An 18,691-nucleotide genomic window follows, 5' to 3' on the forward strand; every position below is an offset into this window, starting at 1 on the left:
ACACAGGGTTACTACCTTTTAGGGACTTGCCTGCAAAGCTGAAATTGCTTCTAAAAAGCTGCCTTTTCCAAATTCAAAGAGACCATGAAGGCTGGATAAAACAAACCAGGGTGCCATCCTGATTCAATTTAAGAGGAAGTAACCTACGCTAATTCATTTTTTCGAACGTTTCCATTTTAGCAAATGTTGACCCCTACCTATAACACTCGCTATAACTCACTGTCCGATGAGATGTCCAAATGTAAGCTAGACCTTCTTCTTTTAAACTGTACAGTGATACTGTATCATTGGCCTACAAAAACTCTGTGTCAAGCTGACAAACCACAGAGCTCTTTTTGGGCTTGGGTGCATCAGTCTGATTAGTTTAAGTGGGTTTCTACCAATGCACACATCACACATCTCAGCAAGTGGGTCAACACTGCAGGAGACCACCACTGAGGAAAACAGACCTCCCACAGAGGAAGGAAAATGTCAACGTTGATCAGATATCCTGCTAAAAGTGGCCCTCCACTTCGACTTGCTTGATTTAATAAACATCAAGACCTTTCCTTGTAAAAAGAAAATAAGTACACTATAACTTTCTGTTCAAACTAATAAAAGTCCAGTTTCTTTTTGTTAAACCTTCAGAACCGATCATTTTAAAAGCTGAGCCCACTAAACAAAATAAATCATGTTCTATCATCCAAATCTAGATAACTCTGTCTTCTAATCCAACCTTCCAGTCTGGCTTTAGATCACGTCTGTAACCACAACCACTAACAGACATTACCTGTTTCAGGTCTGCTGTGGTTTTCATGAAAAATACTTCAAATAACTTTGACTAAACAAACTTTTTTTTTCCAATTTGTGGTATGCTTAGCAATACCCAGGCTTTTGTCAAGATGAGTATTGTGACCGTTTCTGGCTCAGAAATATTATACAAAACATACATACAAAGCTGAAAGTGCTTTCCATAAGTAGCAGGTAAATTACATGAGTAAACCTACTGTATTCTGAACAGAGATTTCCTTAAAAATTTCTAATGTAATGCTTGACTTTTAAATTTTTCATATGTTTTTACAATATCTTTACATGTTTTTGTATAGCAGCAACTGTCTGTGTGTGTGTGTGTGTTTTTGCATTTATGTTGTAATTGCTTCTTTGGCAGTGTAGAATAAGAAAGTAATTCAGGCTGTTTTCTGCTTGCGGTTCTACTATAAATGAAACCAGTGTTGCTTACAGACTGGCCTGCCACTTTACTCTAGTCAACCCAAATACTCAGCACTGCCTCTCGTATTGAAACAGAACTGGACACTATTTTTTCCCCCCTTTCAACTGTGTGTTGTTATTTTGCATACTTTCTAACATCAGATGACAGTAACATTAATATAATTAACAGAATGTGGTACTCATTCAGTCGAAACGTTTCCAGTAGATGTTGAATAATTTTTAATAATATTATGCTATATTGGTAAATATTAGATTACAATACTAATTAGAAAAGAACTGTATCAGGATGAGTGTGTGCAAAAATGACACAGTTTTAAAGTGCTGTGCATCTAAAATTATCTAGAGCAGAGACGCCCAAATTTGGTCCTGTAAGTCCAGAGTCCAGCAATTTAGTCATTTCTCTTCCTGAAATGCATTATTAATACCGGTAATTGACATCAGTATGAATCATGTGTAAAATGTTACTTTATTTTATTGCACTGTAATTGTCATAAAGTAATTTCATCAGCGGTGTAATTGTATGAGATGTATTTTCAGTGCAGCTACAGTAAGAGGCAGGCATTTTTTGCTGAAGGCTTAAAGCTTAAGAAGCAAGAAAGGCCAGCAGAGGCCTTTACAGTTACATGACTAAAATGTCAGTGTACGTGTTAAAACTGTTCAACTCTTGAGCACTAGCACAACCCACTCTATGTTTCATGCACTGACTTTATCATCCATCACATGACAATGACTGGATGGATTGTACTGATATCAGATTGTTCTTGTATCTGTATGTGCAATATTTCCCACTTTGATGCTTTTTTTTTTTTTTTTTGGACTGCATACAGTGTTTACACTGCTTAAAGAATATCATTATTTTTACCTGTGAGAATACATTCAGAGTATGTGCAATATCTCCCACAAGGCCACTTTATGACTTCATACACTGTTTACAGTTTACTATTTTTCCCTTGCTTACTTTGGCTACTTTTTGTACTAAATAAGAGCTACTTATAACTTGTGCACCCTGTCTGTAGCACAAGAATTTGTACATGACTATGAACTTAAACCTTCATTTGTCTCAATTAGCAATTCTCCACAAATGTAGTTTAAACAAAATGTAAATTTTTGCACTTACCGACGTTTCAGCATCAGAAATGAATATAGTGCATTCCTGAGCCTGCATGAAAGACAAGATGGTGGCTGCAATCTTCCTCAGTAGGACTTCCAAAGACTGTTGCTCTTCGAAAATAAGGCTGGCCAAATCTAACAACACCTAAACCGCAACGTGGGTCGGACATAAAATATGTGAAAACATAACAAAACATGCTTTAAAAACTGCCTTTTAAAGAATATTTCGGCGAAATTATCCGGAGTTTTAAAAAGAAAAGTAAAAATATGAATACCCGATTCCTTCTGTTCTCAAGTTGCGATGTCTCATAGAGTTGTGCATTGTGCAGGACAATCCCAGAAAATGCCAAGTAGGAGGAAAAGTCCTGTGCATGCATAAAAATATAACAAGAACGGATTCAGGGGTTAAATGGCATTTATAACTACAGAAAACTACAACTAACTGAGTAAGCAACCATCCACACTTTTTAACACAAGACACTATTCTCACCTTCTCATCTTGTTCCGTGAAGGTGCTGTTCTCTCCACACCTCTTATTGATTGCTTGTGCCACACCAACAACCTTTGGAAACAATGATTCACTATATGAGCAATTTAAGCAGGAAGAAATACTTAAACCTCAAAAACAACTATTATTACTTTGGTTTTTTAGATCTCACCTCATCTCTGTGATTTTTTATGGGCATACACAGGATGCTCTGTGTCTTGTAGCCGGTTATCTGGTCCACCTCTGCATTAAATCGAGGATCCTAGAAATAAAAAAATAAAAAAATGTTTTAAATACTTTGGTGAAAATCCAGAGGTCCAAAGCACATTAGTTGGCTCGGTGGCTTGCATAAACACCATTTAGAAATTACTCCATTAAAATATTGCTCTTGCACATATATATATATATATATATATATATATATAGCTTTCCTGTCAATACAAATCACAATCTTAATTCTAAAGCAAAAGATTACTGCTAGCAAGCCAGACTTCCTCAGACAAACAACAAACAACTCCCTAATTAACATTAATAAAGTAGGTACTCTCTCTCTCTCTCTCTCTCTCTCATATGATTTCTCCATAGACTTGCTGTTGGCATAGAGCCACAATTTATCTAAATTAAGGATGCCTAAAAATACCAGCTATGAGCTCATTTAAACTGTTGGCTAGCAACTGGCTTGCGTAACTACCAATGTAAAAAGTAAACACAACAGATAATGTTTATATTATTCCAAGAGCATGATATCTATAACGCTATTATACCCGGTGCACATTTGCTTTCAGACCCAAAGGCCAATATGTTTGCAGTAATAATAACCACAGGATATATTTAGGAGTTAGGAAGATCATTTACACAGCAATTACAGACCATTTGAGGAACTTGTGGAATTGAATAAAGCAGTTTTGAGTAGTAAGATATAGTGAGACTTTAGAGGGGTCAAAGGTTAATAGAGAGCAGGTGGCACTCTAACATAGATAACAAGACAGACATACAGCGTAAATGACACACAATAAGGCCAGTCAATACCACAAGCAGATCAGCTGTCATCAGCAGACACTTGATATGTTACAAAAAAACAGTAGAGATATGCAATTTAATCGTTATGCAATCTTAAATCTGTGTGTTGTTCTCACATTATGTATTATAAGCAATATATTCCATAACATAACTATATCAGGAAAAGAAAAATTCTACATCACAACAGCTGAGTGAAACTTAAATGTTCAATACGAGCATTTAAATGTATGCACCACTACCAATACAACATATGAATGAATAGCTGTGTAGAAAGGTGTATTAAAAGGTTCGGACACCATGATAAATATCCCACACTGACCTCTAACTGACGGATCTAAGAACTATAAGGCATGGCTTAATATTCTACTGAGCACATCTGTCTTGTCTAAGACCAATACGATTTAAAAAAATATATACGATTATATATTATATGATTGAATACGATTCAAAAGAATCTTAAATCCGTATTTAGTTACAGTGCCAGCGTATTCTGCTAAATGCCCTCTGTATCGACTGTCATTGCTTCTACATGTCCGATAGCAACAGTGAGTATGTTTCCTTAATTTACACTGTTAAACACTGTCTTTACCCACGACACCCTCACAACATGCTGGCTGGAACAGAGCAGGTCTGCTTGAAAGGTGAGAAAGACTGTAAATACTGTAATATAGAGCAAATTCATATTTCATCAGTTAATCGTTCTTTGTACATTATGGTTTCTTAAAGTAGGGTATGTAAAGAATATCCAATTGGTTTATTACTGCTGTGAAAATCACAGCTCACTGTTATCAAAATGGATATTTTTATGATTGATTTCTCATATTATAATAGTATATTTGACTGATTCCATGTACAGAATGGGTTTCTAAATAAATAACTGGAACTGTTGCTGGTAAGCCCAGGAATAATAAGCTCTATAGCACCAATACTTAGGCAAAATAAGTACTATTGTACAAATCACGCTAGAGGTAAAAGGGTCCCTTTGTGCAAAGATTTTGAGAACGTCTGCTGTATATGCTATATTTTAATTTTCCCACAGGATCAGTGTCAAACAATTTAGAATTAATTAACAATCATTGTTCCCAGAGACTTTAAAGGACCAGAGTCAATAAAATCTGATGCATAACATTGACCAAGAAGCTAACTCTCACTGAATCAATATTGCAGTGAGTTATGATTATTTGGCTGAATAAGGCAAATACTGTGGTAGTGATTAAATTACACTTTATTACACTACAATTATGTCCTTTTTTCTAGCCTCAAAAAGTGGGAGAAATTTATATAACGGTTCGAAGTGACCTTACCTCGTAGGCATTCTTAATGTTTAGAGGCTGGCCTGTGGCTGCAACGTGTCCTACAATGCCTTTGTTCCACTCCAGGCGAATGCCACTGTTAGATGCTTCCTCAAGTGTGGAGCCTTCGGCAACATCAAACAGCCGGCTAACCAGGAACTTACGGTTGGAGCTGTCCTCACACACCAAGAACAGTGAGTAGCGGTCAGCCGCGATTAGCTCATGTGTGTGTAAAAAGATGCGATGGCAGAGCGCTGTCAGGTCTAAGTGGCTGGACACATCACGCACAAGCTCGAGAAGACGGGCGCAACGGTCCCCCCCTGTCTGCTCCAGCTTGTGCGAAGGAGCTGGAGGTGGCATGGGCACCCGTTCTGTGTCTCCGAGGAAGGTGAGCGAGCCCTCTGCGTCCTTCACTACGATAGGCCGTAGTGGCCGATCAAACTCGGACGCAGAGATCTTGCGTGTGGGTGTAGATGGAACTGGACTGGATGAAGGGTTATCTGTGGAACCTGAAGCAGTCAGGTTACTTGTTTCTGGATGAATTTTGGAGCCGTCTGTAAGTGACTTGGACACTTCACGGGATGGCTGGATGGAATGCACACGCTCAGCGAACCAAGCATTGACCATTTCCCTACAAACAATTAAAAACAAGTCATAAGAATGTGTAAGAATGTGTACACAGGCCTATTCTTACAAGTTACTGTAAAACACTTCTTTGCAATTATTGATACACTGAAAAAGCATATGCAGTTCTGCTCAGCCATTATGTAGGTCAAGCTTCCTGACTTCATGTGAAAGTGGCTGGAGTATTCCACAGTAAAGATTTGCCATACTAAATATACAAAATACTACTGCTAAATATACACAATACTACTGCATGTGCAATTGCATAATAGCATTTACTGTGTGTTGATGAAAATGAGGAGAACCTGAATCGATCGGTTTGTTCTGTTTCTCACAGAGCAACACTCGTACGTTCAAGTTCTTAAAGTCCAAAGTCCCTTTGCTTTCATATAAAACTGAAGGAAGCCTTGACTTCTGCAAGTCAACTGGAAAACCCCAGAGGCTATAAAACTCAATGCTGTAAATCTGCCGGCAGTTAATCTTCTAATTCTAGCTAAATAAAATGGGCTTATAGAAAGCTACAACTGAAAGTATGAGTAGGTTATCTAAAGAGAGAGAGAGAGAGAGGGAGAGAGAGAGAGAGAGAGAGAGAGAGAGAACTTTAGTGAAATCTCTAGGGATTCTGGAAGTGTCCTCAGTCTGTATAGCTAAATCGATAGCACTCACTTAGAAGAGCATCACGCGTACCCTCCATGCATAAAACATGTTGATTCACGGAGGCTGACTAGCCATAGATTTGTTCTTGGGCTTGATCCTGCATTGTGCATCTCACCATTTGATATCCAGTAAAGCTACAAGCACAACAATAGCCCATATTTGCAAAAATAAAAAGCTAAGCATTAGAGTGTCTCATGCGGGCAAATCTGTTAATTCGGACAGAAGAGAGGGTGATATGAGCTGAGGTCATGTTCAACTAAGTGCATGACCATTAGAGCAACAGAGCACAACCCACACCCGACAGTTTATTAACCAGCTTGAAGAGAAACGCAGAACCAAACATGCAATAGAGAGTAGCGTAGTTAGTAGTTAGTGTACACCTTGGACCAGTTCAAGAGTTGCGAGTTTGCATGAATTTGTGTACACAAATATAAAAAAGGACTTGAACAAAATCAGCGGCCTAGAGTTTGCTTTCGGTAAATGGGTTCAGTAATATCTCCATAGCAAGATGATGCAGATGTGCTAGTGTACTAGAAATCTACTAATTATTTGGACTATACAAGGGATGAAAAGGTCAAATACAGGACATAGATACTTTATTGAACACATGCAGGAAATTCTTGCCTTTTTGCATATCCCAGCTTATTAGGAAGCCAGGGTCAGAGTGCAGGGTCAGCCATGACATGGCACCCCTAGAGCAGGGAGGGGTAAGAGACTTGCTCAAGGGCCCAACAGCAGTAGCTTGGCAGTGCTGGGGCTTGAACCACGGACCTTCTGATCAGTGACCTAGAGCCTTAACTGCTAAAGCCACCACTTTCCTGAGTGATGAAGATTTGATGCTGTCATGTTTACTGTGGATAGCAGTTTTTCCAACCATAACACAACAAATAAAGCATAACCACATAATAAACCACAGTCTTGAACCAACATGTGCCTTGAATGTTACTCAAAATGAAGTGTTTATCTGGAAAAAAAAGGGGGGGGGGACTGAACAGAATATATGCTGGTTGCTGGGTTGGTACCACCAAGTGTACACCTTTTCACCTTCTACATTTAGTGTCTATTTTTTCCCTAGAAATGTGCATATAGTGTAGCTTTAAAAAAAAAAAAAATGGTACAATTCTGTACCCTAAATCATTTTTTACGATACACAATATTCAGATTTCCAGCAAGTACAAAGATGCATAGTAAAGATAAAAAGGAAAAGATAATGGAGCCACAAGGAAATGTGCACTTGTTTTCTGACAGTGAGGATTTGTGTAAACCCAGCAGGGGCTTTATTAAGGATTTTTGTGTGTGTTTTGCAAGGTGTTTTCTAATACAAACCTCATGTCAGCTATACAGTGAACCAGAACAAACACAAACACGAAATAAACGTCAGCACAGACATTTCTAAACACGTCTAGTTTAGTTTATCCTCATCAGCATGCTGTGTTCATTAGATATGTAATAACCGAGGAGTCTCGCGCCTCTGAAACCTGCAAATTTAGGCACCATGCCACAAAAGTTTACAAACTAATACCGGACACTCACTTTATTCTCTCAGGGTTTTTATTTTTTTATTATTATTAAGTGGGAATAAACACAGTAAATAAACACACACCACGGCGCTGCTTCACTCACCGGTTCGCTTTTCGCACGAAGTACGAGTGAGCGAAGTCCAGATGGTCGTCGAGCCAAGCCTCCATCCTTTCGCTTTCCGGAGGAAAACCCTCCATGTCGCGCTAACAATTAACCTCTTAATAGCATGGACGCGATCTTTCCGCTTCAGAGACTCCAACAAAATGGGCTGAATGGGAATGGAGAAGCTAACACGCTAAAAAACCCACTAAACGATCGTTGGCACTTGACAGCATCGCGCGCGCACGCGGCCGCCTCCTAAACACAAGGAGACTAACCTCTACACGCACGCGCCTCCCTGCATATCTCTCGCTCTCTCTCTCTCTCTCTCTCACACACACACACACACACACACACACACACACTTGTATTCCAATCCTTGTGAGGACTTTCCAGTGACACTCTTCTTAGTGAATTAACGCATACTCATAAACCCAACCCTTAATCTCAGTATCCAGATGAAAACACGTGGCTCTTATAGTTTTCTTTTCTAAATTATCATTTTGAAGATATTTGGTCCACACTAAGATATATAACCCTCACTTTCTTTATTTATGTCTTTCAGCTGTGCCACAATGTATATATGTGTGTTTTCAGGCACAATCAACATCATTTAGAACTTTGGAAATTATGCATCAGTGCTATATCCCATTATTTCACAGAAAAACCAGCAAAGCACATCCAGTAATTATCCAGTGTCAAACTGAATCACACAAAAATGAATAATGATATCGTTTCAGCCAGTATTCAGATAGGTAAAGACTTTGATGAGAACAATATCGCACATACTGTATTAACAAAGAATATCTATTCAAGCTTGTTACAGAATTCTTTAATTACAGTTCCTCCTTTTGCAATCCTTATTCAGGCTATGCATGGATTTGAAGCCTCCTAAATAACTTTCTCCTAAATAACACTGAGGTTTATAGTCACCAATTCTGACAACAATCATTTTCTCCAGGAATATGCAATTATTACTTAAATTATAAACTTAAATAAAAGCATGCGATAAAAAAAGAGAACAAAAAAGGGTGAACCAGATTCAGTGACATTTACTATCTGTGAGTGTGTTCAATAACACTATGCTGCCTACCCCGCCTCTAGTATCTATAGATAGTGGTGTAGCCTTACAAGCAGATGGTGCCCCCTTTTCTCCAGAGGGAACAGGGGAAACTTTGGAGACATATGTGCTCTCCTGGGGACAAATGTGAATCTACATGTATTTGATTGGAGTGAGATAATTGTGGTCCTTTGGGAATATAGGGAACATCTATAATGGGATTTGATTGGTGGAATATTCCGAATGTTCAGTGAAGTGTGTAAACTTTTATATTTCAGGATGCGTTATACAACTTTACTAATTACTGACTGTTTTAAGAATCTGGTAAGGACATGTTGGGGATAAAGTTGGGGTCCCCCCCCCTCAATTTGTCTCTCTTTTCCTCCCTCCCTCCCTCCCTCTCTCTCTCTCTCTCTCTCTCTCTCACTCTCTCCTTCCCATCTGTTCCATCCATGCCTCTCCTTTCTTGCCACCAGAGTTGATGGCCACAACATCCTTCAAGGAGTCACCTGATACATTTGCATGCATACATAAGCACAGAAAAGTCATGGTGCTGCAGAGAAACACAGTCCAGATACAGTCAGTCATTTTAACCCAAGCTAAACTTCTCTGGTTGCCTTTCAGTCACAAATCAAACAACGCTCTATTCTGTTGTATAAATCCCCCTGGACTACATTAAACATTTCAATGTGCTATTGTAAACCCTGTCTTGAGGCATAGCTAGGGAAGATAACAGCAAAGAAGAAGTCCCTATACACAATGCCTGAATGGAAAAATCTGGTGCACTCTGTGTGCAGCAATGAGTATTATTCAACAAGGTCATTTTAGTGGAGAAACTATTTATGCAAAGATTAGGCTGGAGGGAAGATTAAAGGCATGAGTGTAATGGGTTTACATGAAGTAAAAATGCATGGTAAAAGTGACTATTATGCAAGATAATCTATATGATAAAAGTTTCTGAACTATGTGTGTCTGTGTGTCTTCTCCAAACTAGATGCATTGGATTACTTATTAGCATCTAAATGACTCGGACTCGGAAAAATCCACGATCCAATAAGCACTCATATGCAAACACTGCTCCACTGAAGAAATTTCTCAAGCACAGACTAGCTCCTGCCTGCTCCTACACCCTCGGTCAGGCCCTCTGCCCTCTAGCCGTTTTCCGAAATTATCCCTTCAATAAACATGCAGGCCTACAATGGATTTTTAATATTGTTAAAACACCTCAGTGCCACAACCTCCATGCCACAAAGACATACTAATTTGATATCTGATCTTTACACTTTTCAGACATTAAAGTGGAAGAGAATCTCCAAAATAATTGTAATATTACTGAAAGGTTTTCCTGAAGCCAGTGAACTGAAACTACAAGATAAGGATACTACATAAACGTAATTTGTTGGTAAAGGAATTACAAATGAAATATATGAACTCCTTCCTCAGTTAGTTAGTTAACATGCACTACTTTACATGCACAAACTGTTTATTGTTTTGAATCGTGACATGCATACCCCAACCTCAAGCATGCTTTTCCAGACACAGTTACCTCCAGCTGGCACCGCATACTCCGTAGCATCATGTCTCCTTGGAAATAATTAAAGGGGTCACAAGATGCCTGTTCTGGAGAAAATATACTACAAAAGACAATATCCTGAGCGAGCAGCTTGCCAGTGTGGTTGATATGCTGTGGTGTTTTGGCGGTAGAGAAGTAGAGAAGGAGGTTAGGGTTGGTGTGGGAGGGGGTAACAAACACTTCTATGCTCTCACGCTTCCTCTCTTTTGCTCTATCTGTCTCTCTTTTTCTCTCCAAACTTGAGAAAACACAGAGCTATCCCTGCTGAGCTTCAGACAGCATGACTTGAAATAAATTCAAATTTAGACCTGGGGCGGGGGGGGGGGGGGGGGGGTTCATGTCTCGTGGATATATAGAGCTCCTGTATTCATATTTCTGTACAGCGAAGAAACTCCGAGAAACTCCTGTTCCACCTTCAAATATAAACTTTCTTGCCCTGTTTCGAAGGGTCTCCGCAGTACCATCCTAAAACTGGCTCAATTGCAGGGATGTTTATATCTTAAGGCTTAAGGGTAGGAAGTGTAGGAAGGTAGTGTCCTGTTGAGAGTCTTCTTTAGTACCAGCTATTATTTTTGCCCGATTGCTGACCCCAAACAGTCCATCTACCCTTCAGAGGTGAAAAAGTATAGGTACTGTGTCAAAATTATATTTAATTTAAAGTGGAACCATGGAGCCAAAAATTTACTTCAGTGTAAGTGGAATATACATACATGCATTCAAAACAGGGTTCTTTAAAATTCATTGGATAATTCACTTTTCATAGATTTCTAAGGAATCCTTTTCGACACTCCCTGTTTGGTTGTACAATTCTGCATAGAATTCAAAGGTTCTTCTAATCGTGTGTAGAAGGGTTCTTCAGCTGTCCCGCTAGAGGATGCTTAAATTCTATGTAGAATCCTATATCCTATAAAGATAAAGAATAAACTGTAATTATCTTATGGATTTGTCGATGTACAAAGGTGAGCCTTGTATACTCTTAGGCACATTTACTTTGCCATCTCCAAGGGTGACAGATTACAAACACAAGACAGCTTTTTTTCTTGGCAGGAAAAAGCTCTGATGCAAAATTGATTGGAATTCATTTGCATTGGTGATTAGGACTTAAAAAGCGCAATGCAAATGATCACTGAGCAAATGGGCTCGTTTGATGTGATCGTGGGATGGTGGATATCTGCATTTCTCTGCACACCTGCAGCAAGAGAAAGCACTACATTTTCTTTAATGTCCTTGCCGTTTTCCTCTGGGCCATTTCCTGCATAAATTTTCAAGCAGACCTGTTTCGCTAGGACATGTTTAGATTAGCTGAATACTGTATGCAGGATGAAATATTTTATGAGGAACATAATGTGTACTAACGTCAAAAAATTTCGAGCTTATGGAAAAATCACATAGATAGACAGACAGACAGACAGACAGATAGACAGATAGATAGATAGATAGATAGATAGATAGATAGATAGATAGATAGATAGATAGATAGATAGATAGATAGATAGATAGATAGATAGATAGATATTTTATTCATCCCAATGGGAAATTTACAAAATCATTCACATGATCATAAGTTTTTTATAAGGTTTTTGTGAAAAGGAATTATTCATGTGAGAAAAGCACATGGAAAAACTAAAGTCATATGACACACATATGAGCAAATTAAATAAATGAATTGTGTGAAAAATCATGTGTGAGTAAATGTAAAAAAAAAAACCCTACTACTAAATCTCTGAATCACGAGATTTACTAAAATAATAAAATTAAGTAATAAAATATGAATGTACGCTTAAAGAAATGCTTTAAAGCAAAGTTTTGTTCAGACATTAATTGTGAAAAACTTCTATAAAGGGCAATAAACAGCACCAAACTAATCAAGTCAATATTTGCCATGAGAATCCTTTAACTTTCGAATGCATCAGTAGCCTCAGGTATATTTAGCGCATGTTTATAAGGAAATTAGCTGCTCCGTTTTTCTAAGCATCCGTCACATTGCTTCTGGAAACTTTGAACGTCATACTTGCTCCTGTTTTTGCTGGTAATCCCTGACAGCCCACTTTTTCTTTTTAATATGTTGACTACTTTATACTAACATAGAAACAGTTTCCAGTAACATTTCATTTTGCTTGGAAAATAAATGTTTTCTTTAATTTCTTTGCTGAAATATGACTTTAATGCAAAAAGTCATACAAAAAAATCTAACAAAGTTAGTATACAAAGCTAAAAATAATTTGTTTTCCTAAGGCTTTTTTTTTTTTTGAAGAAGCTTTTGATGAAGACTTTTGCAGAATATTATATACAATACTGTAAACATACAACATATAAAAAGTTGACTAACATTTATATTTAGTATTTTAAATATCAGATAAATCTGATATGGTAATTTAACACCAGCACATGCCTATTTTCATCACAACATTTTCATTAAAAGAAGTCAGTAATCACGACTAAGAGATGAACATGATGTACATATTTATTTTTATTTTTGTAAACTTAGTAGAAGACACCTGAGATGTTACACCATTTAGATATATGCACTTTGCTTATTTGCACTAAACGATGCAATAAAACACATTACAAAAGGTTTGCACTTTATTCATAAACAGTCATGCTGTATTTATATCATCAGTCACTGTATTGTATTATCATGCTGTTTTTGTATAATGTTTTGTCCATTTATTTGCCTGTGTTCTGTACAGCATTCCATTTTATTTTTATTTTATTTTTATTTTACTTCCATTTCTGATGCTATTTTTATTTTGACTTTTGATTTTTATAACACAGACAGTCAAAAAAAAAAAAGAGCTATACATACCTAATACAAAAATACTGACCAAAATGGCCAACCTTTTTATTAAAAGAGGTCACCAATGAGCACTATGTAATATCTATTATATTATGCAAGATTTTTGTGAACTGAGCAGAAGACTCCTGAGAAATGTAACTAGTTTATGTAATTTTCATTTTATGAAAGAAATGAAATTTCCTCATTTTATAAACTAGTGACTAGAGGCATTTTATGTGACGCTTAAATAACCCATTTTTCTCACCAAGCCTCTTCTAGGCTGAGTGCATTGTATGCTAGGTTGCTATGCGAAAGATTTTTTGTTACTGTGAAATAGTTGAAATTATACACACCACTGTTTACCTCTGGGCTAATCCTGGAAACCTGGACACTGCTGGTCACTGCTGTGGGTTGCTACAACTCTGGTAAAAGTTTGCAAACTGCGAATTATGAGCACTTCCTGATATAAATAAATCGACCTGCAGCTGAATAAACATTGATGTGTATACAGTCTGCATCATAGTTTTTGTGTGCTTGTTAGCAAACCACAAGATTACATTTGGCATTGATAGTTTTGATAGCTTTTTGTTAACCGTAGGTGTCATAAAATCCAGAGATCCACTTCCTCTATTGGTTATTTACCTCTCCATGACCTCTTGTAGATAGACGCTGTGCAGCTTGGCGCCACATGTTAAAGTATCTTGCAGGCTGTAAAACATTATTAAAGAAGTACTATGGAGAGGTAAAACACATAAGTTGTTGCAAAGTCCAGAAATACATTTCTGCTGTTACATAACAAAAGCAACATGGCTATAACTCACAGGCACGCCTTGCTTGCGTGCATTGCAGCTGTTATCTATGGCAATGGACTTACTGTTGTATCAAACTGAGCACAATGCACAATCCATGTAATCCGTCTTTTATTAAAGATGCTTGTCAGCCTCTCAGTGACCCTCGGGATTTACACATTCGCAGATATAACAAGTAATAGTAATTCAGGATAAACAGATTCCTGCTCATATTGGCAGTCCATCTGGAACTCATCTCTCAGCCAAAGGTAATAACTGTAGCTATTTTCAGTCACACAGCTGACTGAGTATATTGTTTGTTACCGGAGTTTGAACTCTATTTTTTTGTCCAGTGAACACAGAATGGTTCATCAATTATGCGTTATGTATTATAGTTTCCATTGCTGATCCGACGTCGAGTTAATGTGCATTCATAAGGTATTTTAAACGCAATTTAGTTCTGGAGCCTTTTATCCACCACTTATCCTGCAGATTATTGCATGCTTTTAGAAGTCAAGCATAAAATTTGCTTTTAGACAAAATTAGCATTGACAGCAAACACAGCAGTCTGGCAATAATACACTCCTCATTCCCTCTTTCTCCTTATCTCAACATATTCCATCTGATGATGATTGCTCTGTATTTCAACTCTAGGGGCTTATTGGGTATTCCTCAGAGCAACCTGTTCACACAGTGAAAGTAGCCCAACTGTGTAGTCAGTGGAACAAACAGAGACGCTCATTTTGTGTGTGTGTCTGTGTGTGTGTGTACAGCCTTGATTTCCCTCAGGCAACCTGATCGCTTTGTCACATCATGTTCTTTACTCTCACACACACACACACACACACACACACACACACACACAAAATAGAGGAAACTTCACACTTTGTACAAGTTGTTGTGCCATGACAACACAAGAGTGCAGAATACTACATCCGAGTAATATGGCAAAAGAACCAAATGCACAATATTTCAAAACCAGGACGGTTTCCCATTTGTCCAAAAAAAAAACTGAACTGCCTGTAATTCAGCTCAAAATTGTGACTTCTATCATTACTTATGCAGAAAAGCAAAAGCACACTAAACTATTTTTTTGTGCTTTATTAAAGATGAATCTTAAAACGGTCATTTATATGCTAGCTGCTAAGTCTTTTCTAATATTAGATATTAGAAGCAAATTACAAGTGTGTGAGTATGACCACAAAGCATCAAGTCATCAGGCATTAGTTACTGCATTATTGATGGATGGGGCAGGGAGAAACTTCATAATAACAGACAATGCTACCAACGGATACATGTATACCTTAAAACAAGGCTAATCAGTGAGTATATATCGTAGGTGTGCCTAATCAAGTATCCACTGAGTGTACAGTTGTATTGTATCGCATTTACAGTTATGTTGTTTGACTGTATTGTATGTACTGAATTGCCACATAATTTCTCACATTTCCTCATGTCATTTATCAATCAAAGTAACAGGTGTAAATAAGATTGTATTTAGTCATTATAAAGGATTTATCTAGATACACAAGCTTCTATAAGTAGCTTTGTGGCCTTCTTTCTATCCACAGAAATTCAAGCACCTGCTCATTTATCCCACATGGAATGATGGTTATGTTATAGGCAGTCAGTAAAATCAGTCTACATCACATACTAATAAGCTATACTGTTCATACATAGTGCTGTAACACCCCCAAATTATTTCTGATAATGTCAGTTGCCATCACAAGTGAAATTAAATAGCTGAATGGATCCAATGCAATTAAAGTGCCATAGGATTACAATGTAAATAGAGCTGTTCATGAATCATACTTAAACAAACAGCATCATAAAGACCAAAAAAACTATTAAAACAAGTCTTGGACAAAGCTTCAATTAGGTGTTATGACACAGGAAGGTTGGGATATTTGTTATAGGGTTATACAAATCATTAGAAAAGGGAAAAAACGAATATGATACAGCAGCAGCTCTGCCTAGAGAAGATTATCAGTGAGCTGGTATGGGGGACATTAGTCAGAGAAGCATCCATAGCTGGAGATCCATAGCTTAACACTTAGCAACCATACATGAAAAGGTTCTCTTGTCTAATGAGACAAACATTGAACAATTAAGCATTTGACGATATATTACACTTGTCCTGAACCCAAAACTGCTCAACACCCCAAGAATACAAGCCCCACAGTGATATTATTGTGGGGAAACTTTTCATCAACAGGACTGCAAGACACTTGCTGGGGATGCTCACCTTCCAAACAGGACAACAATCCTAAGCATATTTTAAAGCTATATTGGAGTGGCTCAAAACCAGGAACCTGTATGTATTGGAATGGACAAATCAATCCCCAAAACATATTCCATTTGAGACTTTAGCATGCAAAGTCTTTAGCATAGACATTAACGTCTTTTACAAAAGGCCATTTAATTCATTTGTGACGTCACACTCCACAGTAATGGTAAAGAGCTGTTAAAACCTTACTAGGTTTAAATGTTATTTGATTGTGGCAGTTGTATACAGTGTTTACTTATCAAAAAGCTTTAGTTTCTCTGCCTGATGTTATTTTCGAGAGGTGTGAATTGTTTATATATAAACAAAACATAATACATATTTACCCTGCTCACAGACAGGAACTAAAATAAATCTTGCAATTGTGACTTTTTCCAGGTCTGTCTTTTCTTTTCGTTCACACATCGCATTCTCGCTGTTATTTTTAGAAACAAGATCTTGGAATAGCTTACATCCTGAAATGGAAATTAAAGATCAACATGAGAACTTGACTTTGCAGCTATTTCCCCTTAAGGGAATTAATGACTAATGACGAATGATAAGGAAAAAAAAAGGACTGAAAGCTTTAGATGTCCACTATCATTATAAAAGTCCAGATACTAATACAAGGAAGCACGAGATCCTCTTAAGGAGACTGAGATATGCATCATCCTCACTTTTGCTGTCTTCCTGGACAGTTCTCTAGTCTGGATGATGAAAAGCATATGACTTAACTTCAAATAACTTCAAAATCCGCTATGGTGACAGAAATAGAACGAGCTTTCGGAAGTTTTATTTAACCTCTTTATGTTAAAAAACTAGCTTATGTAAAGTCAAAGTCACGTTCTTTCTAAAGTCAAGCACAATCCAGAGCGATCTCCATTCCTCATACTTCATAATGTGTGTTCCTTGCCCTGGGCACAAACTAAACAATACCACCTGTTTCAGCCCTCAAACTATTCAACACATAAACACCAAGAGCACGTCAGCTGACGTTGATTCATTACTTTCATCACCTACATCCTACCCAAACTGATGAGGTTACCATAGAAGGGATATGCAGGTAATCCATCAATAAATCTGCTGTTGACATTCTACAGCCTTGGAGCAAGATAGTTAACTATTTGTATAAAAATCCAGGACACAACAATACATCCAGTGCTGGCTTAAACTTTGCACAGAAGAAGAACAAGAAATAGAAGAAGCATTCAATTAGTGAGAAAATTTATGCTTGTGATGTCCAGATGTTTTGAGTAAAAATCCAGTCATTAATAACCACTCTTTCCTACCATGCCTCGTGGAAATTCATGCAAGCTGTATCATACGTATATAGGCTCTATTGCAGGCAAGCATCTGAAGCATAACAAGCTCTGGCAGTAGTGTAGTGTGTACTCAAAGCTAACATGTGCCAAACTAGTGCAATAGACTAGAACGAATGTTCTTCTAAGTCAGACGTAAACACTCTCACGACCTAGACCTCCCTAGAGTGAAGCTGGCTATCGTGGGAGCTTGGAATGCTTCTTTTTTATGATAATGTTGATGTGTGCAAAGATTCACACACAAACGCTCCAGCATGTAAGCATTCACACACAGTAGTTACATGTGTTAAAATCATCGGAAATCTATGCTGCAACAACCTGTAGTTGAAGCAGGTCAGGAGAATCAAACTTAGTTTTTTTGTCATATCTTGTAAAAAAAGAAAAAAAAACAACTGAAGCAATCTTCCGAAAGATTGCTTTTCATATTCTCTGGATTTCCTTTGCAGATACAAATATCATTTGTTCCTTCATGTAAGCCACACTGACATAAACACACATCCACATGCACACATCCACACATCCACACACACGCGCGCACACACACACACACACACACACACACACACACACACACACACATACACACACACACTTGTCACTATCAGGTACCCAAAACAAATCCGTAGCAGTTGCATTTTTTTGACTTACCCCATGCTGAAGAATCATAACAGTGCTGCCCAGACAGCACAGTCTCTCCAATAAAACACGTTATCTCTGCCTCTCTATAATTTTTTCCTCTCTCTCTCTCTCTCTCTCTCTCTCTCTCTCTCTTCTTTAAACTTCCCTTCTCTGACAGAGGCTCCTGCTGGCCTGGCTTTTATTTATGTCCTTTTTTGGGACTGGAGGAGATGGAGAGTTGCAGAATTACTCACAGGTTATTAGAGAGAAGAAAA

At 37.7% G+C, this 18,691-nt stretch overlaps 1 protein-coding gene across 6 annotated transcripts in view; it reads right to left on the reverse strand.

The window, feature by feature from the left end:
• Nucleotides 1-18,599, reverse strand: part of pde5ab (phosphodiesterase 5A, cGMP-specific, b) — a 36,752-nt gene extending 18,153 nt beyond the window's left edge. For 3 of the 6 annotated variants that reach the window (XM_058395018.1, XM_058395017.1, XM_058395016.1), the window contains exons 1-6: nucleotides 8,023-8,301; nucleotides 5,131-5,749; nucleotides 2,979-3,068; nucleotides 2,810-2,881; nucleotides 2,595-2,684; nucleotides 2,327-2,464 (exon numbers count right to left, since the gene is read on the reverse strand). In XM_058395018.1, the coding sequence (XP_058251001.1) occupies nucleotides 2,327-2,464; nucleotides 2,595-2,684; nucleotides 2,810-2,881; nucleotides 2,979-3,068; nucleotides 5,131-5,749; nucleotides 8,023-8,117 (1,104 nt within the window). In that variant the 5' untranslated portion in view covers nucleotides 8,118-8,301. Of the gene's footprint in view, nucleotides 1-2,326; nucleotides 2,465-2,594; nucleotides 2,685-2,809; nucleotides 2,882-2,978; nucleotides 3,069-5,130; nucleotides 5,750-8,022; nucleotides 8,302-10,625; nucleotides 10,779-17,768; nucleotides 17,804-18,446 lie in introns of those variants that run through there. The other 3 variants (XM_058395020.1, XM_058395019.1, XM_058395021.1) reach the window with 3 other exon arrangements.
• Nucleotides 18,600-18,691: the final 92 nt, after the last annotated feature.

This window comes from Hemibagrus wyckioides, linkage group LG07 (genome assembly GCF_019097595.1).
Source record: "Hemibagrus wyckioides isolate EC202008001 linkage group LG07, SWU_Hwy_1.0, whole genome shotgun sequence".
NCBI classification, from domain to species: Eukaryota; Metazoa; Chordata; class Actinopteri; order Siluriformes; family Bagridae; genus Hemibagrus; species Hemibagrus wyckioides.